We start from the raw sequence: 10,972 nt of genomic DNA on the forward strand, positions 1-10,972 counted from the left end.
AGCGATTTCGTCTTCAAATAAATAAATGGAAAACAAACTGGAAACATAAATGGAAAAATAAAACAAAATGGGAGAATAATAACATTTGTGAAATAAAATTGAATTAAATAGAAAATATACATTTTTAGCTTACTTTTTTTAAATTTTTGCTAGCACAAACTGGTAGTTATATTATCTTTATTTCTACAGGTAGTCCCAGAGACTCGATGTCTCATTTACAAGGGAGACCTGTATATAACTATTATTAAATAATAATAATAGTAGTTATAACGGTAGTAGTATCCAGTATCATTTATTTTTTTTAAACTATTTTTAAACTTTGAACAATGTTGCTAACAACGTTGTTCACCGCTGCACTGAAGCCGAGGTGTGGCTGACCGCGTCTAGGAACAGGAAATATCCTAGTATGGAATGGTAGTGCTCACATAAACTTCCGGTAGGGCGTGCGCTTGTAAGGACGGCTGTGTCAGGATTTTAAAAATCTAAAATTCCTTCTTTTCTTTTTTACTTTTTTTGTCGGTCTTTTCTTAACGGTAAGCCCATCTCGTATCAACACAACTGTCTTCCGTTTTTTGCGTTGCTAAATAGAAGAATTGTGAAGAGGCGGAGCTTCCCCTTTCAGCGTTGCAGTGTAGCTACAGATTACGAGTTTCTAAACACGTCTGTATCTTTTGGATTTTCAGGAAAAAATGTCCAAGTCTTTGAAGAAGATTGTGGAGGAGTGTCGAGATAAGAACCTTCCGGAGGTGGAGATGTGCGATAGGGGTATTTCGAACATGCTCGACATCCCAGGACTATGTAAGAAAAAGACCGTCTTCCATTTAAGCTCGAAACTTTCTTAAGCCTGCTAACGTAACAGTCAAAGTACCCTAGAAATAACACAGAAGTTACACACACAGAGAAGACTGCTTGGTGTTCCCACTCCTGACTAATATACATTGTTGAAAGCCATCTGCGACCGTCACTTCCAACTGTGGTATTCTAATAGCGTCATGTTTAAAGCGTGTGTACCGTTGTACAGTGACTATAATGTGATGTGAAAAGCTGTTGTTGCTGGCCAAAACAGAATTATATATTCACTTAAAATAAGTAGTAACGAAATAGTTTTTTGGTCAGGTGTTTGTTGTAATAACGCTTCTTGAAGATGAACGAGGAGGACGGGGCAGGCTGTGTATGGTTCTTCCTCATGCTGCTGAGGCCGTTTGTTAAATGAATAGATCATTAAGTTTTCAGTACGTCAGTTTTCTTCAGACTTAATTCATTCAGTCCAATTAGCAGAAGTATCAGTAGCAGAAGATTTGGAAGTTTTTCATGGGCAGAAACCACATACTCATACTCTACTTAGTTGATTAAATTTGGCACCATTTAAGGGCAAATAATCAGAAATACTTTATTAATCCTGAAGGAAGTTATGGAATAAACAGGCTTTCTTATGGTATCCTGACATTTATTGGCAAAAAGAATTGTTACAACAAAGAAATTGGCCAAACAAATGTTCCCTTACTTTTTGAATTGAGTTCTTATACATAACTCTGTTTTGCTTCAACAATAACTTTTCATAGGTTCTGCATAGGTTCTCTCCGGGTTCTCCAGCTTCTTCCCACAGTTCAAAGACATGCAGTTAGTGGGATTAAGTTAACTGATGATTCTAAATGGGGCCTAGGCGTGAGAGTCAGTGATCCCATGATAGGTGGGAGAGACTGCAGAACACCTCACACCCCTCACTCCACACGAACAGGATAAGCAGAAGAGAATGAATGGATGTATAATATAAACATTTGCCTACAAGTGGCTAGATGCAAAAGTACCGTGAGAGCAGGAATACATACATGCGGGCCCATGAAAAGACTTTGTATCAAGGAGCCTTTGTCAGGAGTCTTTGTATGCAGGTTCTTGACATTGCAGCCCATGAAAAATGAACTCGGTAACATTTTGTATTAACTGCCTTTCAGATTTAACTGCTTATGAGCCCAACCTCATTCCAGATTGTTCCAACTTTGACTCTTGGTTATACAATGTATTATATATTTACTACTTCTACTCTGTGTTGGTGGTATCAGTGCAACAACATAACACACACTTGTACCTTGTCATCACTTTGTCATCTGTTACTGCTTTGTTGACTTGATATTCCTTGTCGTTTCAGTCACCCTGTCTAATATCACTCAGCTGGTCCTCAGCCACAACAAGCTCACAGGTAACTTCTTATCTCTTTCTCTGCTCTCTCAGATATTAAGCTGTTTAACATCAAACAACCCTGTGAAGCTTGCCATCATTTTAACTATTGTCAGATCTAGAGTAAGGCATATTGTAAAATAATTAGCCTGCAGGCTATGTTAAAAGGAAAGCATTGGCATATTAGAATCAATAAAAAATCCTATTCAAGTCAAACATCTGGACAGCATCAACTAACCATAATATCCTGTTATGTCAGTGGTAGGCCCAGTCTGTGTATTCACATTCATACTGTTCTCTTTTCACCACTAAAGCTGGGATTTGAACTCATTTGTATCCCATTGTACATCTGTATAATGACAATAAAGGCATTCTATTCATTTGTGCAACAGGGCAAGCAGTAACAGATTGAAGACTTGTAGTTTATAAATACAGTTGCGGTCAAAAGATTACATATACTGGGCATGAATATAGTGATGAGTTTTTGCAAACTTTTGACCACAACTGTAAATAAATTGATGGTGCCCTGAACCAGTCCACCCTTCGTGGTATAACAGACAGAGATAGGAGCCCATCTCTCAGTCCTGTTAGATAGCATCACTGGGCAAGTGAAGCATGGCATGAATTTGAAGCAAGGTCATGTTGTGTATATACTTGCTGTATATTGAGTGAATGGTAAACCCTGGTTGGAGTTTCAGATGGTGTAGACATATAAAGGAGTTCCATTGGACTACTTGTAGTGTTCATATTGATTTATCATTCCCCATCCTTGTTTAACTAGCTCTGTTCTAAGAGCTGTTTGCATAAAATCCCCATACATACATAAATACACTTGATCTGCAGGATGTTTAACACCTGAAACAAAGACACCGTTTATATCATAAATGGGGAACTGGAGGGGACTACTTTGTAATATCTAATGGCATTGAAGTCATGTGATTGTATTTTGCACCAGCAGAGGTCATCACAGGCTCACTACACACATTCCCTAAGCTGTTTTTATACTGGTATGAAACTACATCTTGGGTTTTGGTTATTGTGTCTTGCTGATTGATGTGATGTTAATAAAATGATCATTTACATTTTTCATAAAAGCTAATTATGAGAAATATAAACTAAATGTAAAACTACATGAAGAAGTAGGATGTGTGTGTGTCTGTGTGTGTTCCAAAGGTTTCCTAGGTTAACAGATCAAGGGATTTTCACTATAGTGTTTCTAAGCATTCCTATTTGCACACAATAACGGAATTATTTCAGAGAAAATAAGACCAGGATCAATATTATTAATCGTCTAAAAAACTGACCTTTTTATTAAGCCATAGCACAAACCACTGCTGTGCAGTGATATGCCTTAGCTTAAAGCTTGTAAAATCAAGGTAAAACTGAGAGTTAGCTTCCAATTTATACACATTATAAAAACTTCAGCAAAGGCTTGAGCTGTAAGCAAAACATTTCAAAAACTAGTGAGAGATGTGTCTAAAAGTCCCAAAAGATACAAATGAATGACTTGGCTAAGTTGTGAATTGTAGTTTCATAGAAGACAATCACTAGACCTTGCACATCAATGGGCTAGGAGGCTACGGACCAATAAGAACTCAACTTGTGATATAGACTCAAATATGCTAAAGATGACCTGGAGAAAGATACTGGAAACACATCTTTTGTTCACTTTGAAGAAACACCTCAAGCAGTCAGCAGCAAAACTGAATCTGGAGACAATGCATTGCTGCTGGTGAATTTAGTTTCTTTTTAAAACAAGTAAAATGTAAGCATCCAAAATAAAACTAGGATGTTTGGTGAAGCTGTGTGAAAAATTTCTTTGCTCTGTTTCACAGCACTTCGGAAATACTTTTTACTCTAACAGTTACAGTACAGTGCAGTACTATAATATAAATGCACTGTTATAATTGTAATACTATAAACCCATTCACAACAGAAGTCATGTCAAGGTGGTTTTTATTGCAACGTAAAGACTGTATTATAATAATAGAGGAAAGATGATCCTCTATTATTAGAGGATCATCTTTCCTCTAATAATAGAGGAAAGACAAGTGTTAAGACACTTGTCAAGTTTTTAAGACAAGTGTCTTAACACTTGTCTTAAAAACTGGACAGTCTATACTGTTTGTAATATTATATTGGATCATATTACCTTAGAACTCCAAAGGAGTGGAAACGGTGACTGTCTCCTAACAGAAATGTTTTCTTATTTTCAGGATTCTGGTTTATATTGTTCTATACGTTTGATTCTATCCCATTCTCACACCTGATCTTTCTGTGTCGTGATTTTTCAGACCATTTAAATGATTAATGATGAATACTACTGGCATAAAGAAGGTATTGAAGACCTGCTGCACCAAACTTTTCTTTATATCAGTGTTTTCAAGCATGGCTGAAAAGGTTTTCTTGTTCAAATACACGAACATGCAAACTAATAATACAGTAGCTCTCCAACCATCCAAAGAGCCTGTATGGAAATCAATATCATATATTGTACAGAAAGCCTCATAAATACTGTAGGTTTGTTCACATGGTTAGGAGGTTGTGGTATTTCATTGATAGTGGCCCACAGGAGGAATGAGAAGAGACTTCACTGACACTTACACACACCTTACTGTTTGCTGTCATATTATCACAAGCACTAATATGTGGTTTTCAAGCCTGCCGAGTCCTCCTTCACTAGCATATACTCACACTTTCACGCTGGTCTTGTGTTTATTCAGTTTGTATGTCTTCAAGTCATGTAAAACACTAGCTTATGAGTTAAAAAACTAAATAAGGTGATCTAATAATGCCAAAGAATGTACAGTATATCTTTCATTTAAGAAATATATGGTTTACATTTCTTCCCCACAGCAGTGTAGAGGACATAATAAAAAGATATACACGCAGCACGGAAAATAAGTATTGATTGCGTCACTAAATATGTTTCTAATTGGGCATTAGGGACATTAAAATTCTTACTAGATGTCGGTAACAACCCATCTAATCCACACATGCATAGAAATCAAATCATAGATGTCCATAAATTATGTGTAAAATCAAGAAATGACACAGGGAGAATGTATTGCGCACATGAAGAAAGAGGGGTGCAAAAAGGCATGGAAAGTCACGACACCAGCTGAAATCCATCAGTAATTAGAACGTAATCCTGCCACTTAGTGCAAATTAATGTCAGCTGGTTCAGTCCAAACTGATGGCCTGTAAACGGGTGTCACACAAGAAACATCTCATGATGGGTAAAACCAATGAGAGCTCTCTCAAGACCTTCCAGATGGCATTGGTTACAGAAGAATATCTAAACTGTATGCATGCTTACCATGCAAGACTACATTGTTGAAGGAAAAGCATATTGAAAGGCGTTTAAAATTTGCTCAACAATATTTAGATAAGCAAGGAGAATATAGTCTGGTCAGATAAGACCAAAATTGAATTTTTTGGATGCCATAATAAACACCATGTTCCGTGGTCAAAAGGCACTGCATATCACCCCATAAACACCATACCAACAGTGAAGTTTGGAAGTGCTAACATAATGGTGTCGGCCTGTTTTTCAGCGTAGGGCACTGGCACGCTTCATGATATAAAGCAAAGGCATCATTCACACCTACTGGCTAAAGAAGATATGGCCGTCTGGCAGTACAAACGAATGAGCTGCTAATGAATGAGACACACCTGCAATGGCTAACAGAAGGCCTGACAGTCCTGATCCTGAAGGATTCCCAAAAGGGTGCGGTCCTATCCAACTAGTGACCTCAGGCGTCACAGCAGCTAAGATGAGCAGGCACATGACTCAACACATGAGCAGGGTCCAGAAGGCAATTGGAAGATTCACCAGAGGGGTGAGCTTGTGATGCGCAAGGTCTTAGTAGACAGAGTAATCACTCAAGACTGCAATACCACACTGACCAACCTGTGCATCACCTAGATTGTCTATACAAAGGCCTATGACTCAGGACCCTAACAGCTTTCATTAGAAAATCGGTGAGGATGTGGCAAAAAACACCAGATGCCAGCATAAAGCCGATTGCACGAGTCACCATCAAGTGTGGAATTTACCAAGGAGATGATCTGTCCCGAACGCTGTTCTGAATCGCCCTGAAACTCTTCGGGTCCTGTGTTGTGTGGGGCAGCATCCCACCATCATCCCAATCTGCTCCTAACAACTATAGTTAATACACTTATTATAAATCTGATAGGTGAGCTTGTGCTAGGCTAATGCTGTGCATTAAAAGAAGCAAGAAAGGTGAAGTCCAATCCCACCCAACGAGAGACCAGGGAGCAAAGGCTGAACCAAGAACCTACCATCCCCACCCAGTCCCACAATTCCACCCCAGTCTTTAGCCCACCATAGCCCAAGACGGGCATGCCATTAAGATAAGCTACTTATATGTGGTCAATCTAACAAACAGTGGTAATACCTTCATACATAATTTCTTTCAAACTCTTTTGACCACATATAATCTTAAATTGGACTGAAACAATATTTACCTTAAAGACACAGACTTTGTGTTTTGTGTTAATGTTGTTTTTGTGGAAGGCTTGATCTGAATTCCACAGATTTATCTTCAATTATTTTTAAAATGTAGAAAGTAGATATTGCACATTTCAACTAACAAGTTAAAAATACACACACACACACGTTCACGCGCAAGTCCTACGAAGCCTATCAGTATGCCCAGACCTCACCACTTTAACACTCATCCTCCTGGCAGCATTCATGTCAGGGCCTAGTTGGTTTATCCTTTCTAATAACTTGTCTCTGTTCAAATGTCCACCGATCATCAGTAGAACTGTAAATAGTAGGGAAGAGTAAAACTACCTCGTTTATACTCTTCAATCTTATATCAAGGTTGGTCAACACAGTGTTTAATCAAGTTGATGATGATGAACTGGTGATCAGAGTTGGGAAGGCGATGTTCTTGTCACAGTATGTATGTTTTTGTTGTAAACAACCTGGTAAATGGTGGGTGTGTAGGGTTAGTTAAAAAGTCAGTTGTCTCGGAACAAGGCCCGAGTTGCTGATGGTACCCTCGCTGTAGAGATGGTACCTGTGTGGTACCACACAATCAATATTTTCAGACATCCAGGAGAAGTGTGTTTTTGTGCTAATGTTCCCAGTATGCTGGATATACTTATCATTTATTTTCCCTGTGTTGGTGTTTTCCAGCTGTCCCTGCTAACATCTCAGAACTGAAGAACCTGGAAGTTCTAAACATGTTCAACAACCAGATTGAAGAGCTTCCTACTCAGATCAGCAGCCTTCAGAAGCTGAAACACCTCAACCTTGGGTATGTGCTATTGTTACCTCGTTTACAATCGCCACCTACTCTTTATTGTTCCCTAGCTGTCCATGCTGGATATAGGTGGGAATGGCCAGAAACTCTACAATATGATATTGTCACAATACTTTGCTCATGATACAGTGTTTTGGGATTTTTAATATTTTGAAATATGTTAAGTACTGCAATACGATACATTGCAGTTTGTCACATTTTTTTCAACAGTGAATTATGCCCTCATAATTATCTTTCATTATCTGTTTTATCTAATAAAGTTATTTGCTTTATGTTATTTTATTTGCTACACAGGGAAATTGTCAAGCATACCAACACTGTTACTAAAACTTACCATAAATGTTGCCGTAAGACGGAGTCAGACTGCTTTCAATTCAATTCAATTCAGTTTTATTTATGCAGCACCAAATCACAACAACAGTTGCCTCAAGGTGCTTTATATTGTAAGGTAGACCCTACAGTAATACATACAGAGAAAAACCCAACAATCATGACCCCCTATGAGCAAGCACTTTGGCGACAGTGGGAAAGAAAAACTCCCTTTTGACAGGAAGAAACATCCGGCAGAACCAGGCTCAGGGAGGGGCGGGGCCATCTGCTGCGACCGGTTGGGGAGAGAGAAGGAAGACAGGATAAAAGACATGCTGTGCAAGAGAGACAGAGATTAATAACGGGTACGATTCAATGCAGAGAGGTCTATTAACACATAGTGTGTGAAAAAGGTGACTGAAAAGGAAAAACTCAATGCATCATGGAGTCCTCCAGGAGCCTATGCTTATTGCAGCATAACTAAGGGAGGATTCAGGGTCACCTGGTCCAGCCCTAACTATATGCTTTAGCAAAAACGAATGTTTTAAGCCTAATCTTAAAAGTAGAGATAGTGTCTGTCTCCCGAATCCAAACTGGAAGCTGGTTCCACAGAAGAGGGGCCTGAAAACTGAAGGCTCTGCCTCCCATTCTACTTTTAAATACTCTAGGAACAACAAGTAGGCCTGCGGTGTGAGAGTGAAGTGCTCTAATAGGGTGATATGGTACTACAAGGTCATTAAGATAAGATGGGGCCTGATTATTTAAGACCTTGTATGTGAGGAGCAGGATTTTGAATTCAATTCTGAATTTAACAGGGAGCCAATGAAGGGAAGCCAAAACAGGAGAAATATGCTCTCTCATTTTAGAGATGTTGTGCAAATGGAAGAACGCAGTCTTACATATTTGTTTAATATGTGCGTTGAAGGACATATCCTGGTCAAAAATCACTCCAAGGTTCCTCACAGTGTTACTGGAGGCCAAGGTAATGCCATCCAGAGTAAGAATCTGGTTGGATACCTTATTTCTAAGATTTTCAGGGCCGAGTACAATAACTTCAGTTTTATCTGAATTAAGGAGCAGAAAGTTAGCGGCCATCCAGGTCTTTATGTCTTTGATACATTCTTGCAGTTTAACTATTGGTGTGTGTTATCGGGCTTCATAGATAGATAGAGCTGGGTGTCATCAGTATAGCAGTGAAAATGAAAATGTACACTATGTCTTCAGTCCATTAGCCTGCGATTAAATGGTGTCAAGATGGCTATTAAATGAAATCTTTTTATGATTGTAAAGCAATTAACTGTCATAAATCATCAAGAATCAAATATCTCTAGATGTTTACATTTAACAAAAATTTGAATAAAACTCTTACATTTGTTCTCTGCAACCTTCCAATTCTAAAGCATTATCACCAGAGTGCAATTAGCTGGCAGCCAGTTGAGGCGAGTCGCTTCAAATCAAAAAGACTCAGTCAGACTGATGACAACATGTTGGCAATCTGTATTTTTAAATTAGACAGCAATCATTTTCAAACCTTTGACAACTTTGCGGAGAGCAATTGTACTCAGTCCAAGTCAGACTGAATCGTTTGAGGTAAGGTTGCTTGTGCAATAGAGGTAAGTGAGAAAAACTGATATGGCGCAGTATTGTGATATTTTGCATGGCAATATTGCATCGATCCAGAGACACTAAATATCAATATATTAATAAGTGAATCAAAATAAATAAATGAACAATAAAAAAATGAAAATATTGTGGAAGACTCTTCAACTAGCAGAAAGGCTCATCTATTGCACCACTATACTGTGATAACTTCCATTTACAACTGCAGTATAATATTACTAGTATAATATGATTAACTACATGTTCAATTTCACTTGCCAGCACCCAGGGCTAACTACTGCCAGGTCTGTTTAATCACGATATCATCTAAATATAACCTAAAGCTAACACAACATTTCACGAAAACATTGTCATACCAAGAATCAAACACGTTGGTGATAGTGGATGGTCCAGGGCTGCTTTGCTGCTTTGGGACCTGGACAACTTGTCACGAATTATGGTCTCTACCAGAAAATAGGATGTCCAACCATCAGTTTGTACCCTGATGCTCAAGCACACTTTGGTTAAGTAGCAGGACAATAATGTAAAGGACATAAGCAAGTCTATTTCTGAATGGCTCAACAAAATTAAATTAAGGTTTTGGACTTGAATCTAATTTCAGTGCTTTGGTATGACAGGCCATTCATGTTTGAACGGGGAAATACTTTCTCACACCAGTGTGTACACATTACTGTATACAGTAAATTTATCTCTTTCCACCTTTTTAAGTCTGTGCAACCTCAGGTTACTCCAGCTTCAATTTGATTACAGCAATTTATCTAAATTGGTTTGTTTATTTGATGAGCAGCAAGTGAGTAAAAGAGCATGTGTTTTATGCTTAAACCTCAGCTCAAACACACAGCCTTTATGTGACTCTTTGCTGGGTTATCTCCAGTGATTTACAACACAAATAATACTCAAGAGTTTTCATTTATTGTTTTAGTGTTACAGAAAAACTACAAACTAATCTAATCAAAACTGCAGTTTCTGTGTCACAAATTGGAAGTGAATGTATGTGTATGTCTAGATATGGGTGCAGCCTCACACAGGCAGGATGTCAGTGACAGGAGGATTAGGAGAGGAGCCATGGTGTGTATTGATCCACAAACAAACATGATCTGGATAGTCTAAGCCTCAAACTACTATTCAGGCTGTGCATTCACTTTTCATTTTCTGTTTATTTTTTTGTTTTGTGAGTGTGCGTCTGTACGTGTGTGCGCATGTGTATGTGTGTTGCTGGACTTGCATTGATGTGATTGGATCTCGTAGGTTCGTAATTTCATTTGCCAAACACATAGAACTCAAATAGAACGGTTGTCCCTGTGACCTGTCAGCTCCTTCTACCTGAAAGCATATATGTGCATAAATTCAGCTGGTGTCTCCTCCATTATCAAATCCTCCTTTTCTGTTAATCTGTCTGTTCACACCTTTTGTTTGTTTTGTTCCTATTTATTTGGTTACGATGTTCATGATAATCATCAAGGACAAGGCCCAAACAAAAAATTCAGATTTGTACCATGGGAATCTGTAATTGTGGAAATGCAAGATCAAGAAGTATAGAAGAAGAAGTAGAAATCATATTACAGTCACTA

At 38.3% G+C, this 10,972-nt stretch overlaps 1 protein-coding gene across 2 annotated transcripts in view; it reads left to right on the plus strand.

Annotated features, from left to right (window-relative positions):
• Positions 1-402: 402 nt before the first annotated feature.
• The window catches only part of rsu1 (Ras suppressor protein 1), a 42,888-nt gene continuing 32,318 nt past the window's right edge, over positions 403-10,972 (plus strand). Inside the window, exons 1-4 of one of the 2 annotated variants that reach the window (XM_040047078.1) lie at positions 403-533; positions 684-798; positions 2,147-2,197; positions 7,346-7,466. In XM_040047078.1, the coding sequence (XP_039903012.1) occupies positions 690-798; positions 2,147-2,197; positions 7,346-7,466 (281 nt within the window). In that variant the 5' untranslated portion in view covers positions 403-533; positions 684-689. Of the gene's footprint in view, positions 534-683; positions 799-2,146; positions 2,198-7,345; positions 7,467-10,972 lie in introns of those variants that run through there. The other variant, XM_040047079.1, reaches the window with a different exon arrangement.

This window comes from Simochromis diagramma, unplaced genomic scaffold (genome assembly GCF_900408965.1).
Source record: "Simochromis diagramma unplaced genomic scaffold, fSimDia1.1 OVJJ01000715.1, whole genome shotgun sequence".
In the NCBI taxonomy this organism is placed as follows: Eukaryota; Metazoa; Chordata; class Actinopteri; order Cichliformes; family Cichlidae; genus Simochromis; species Simochromis diagramma.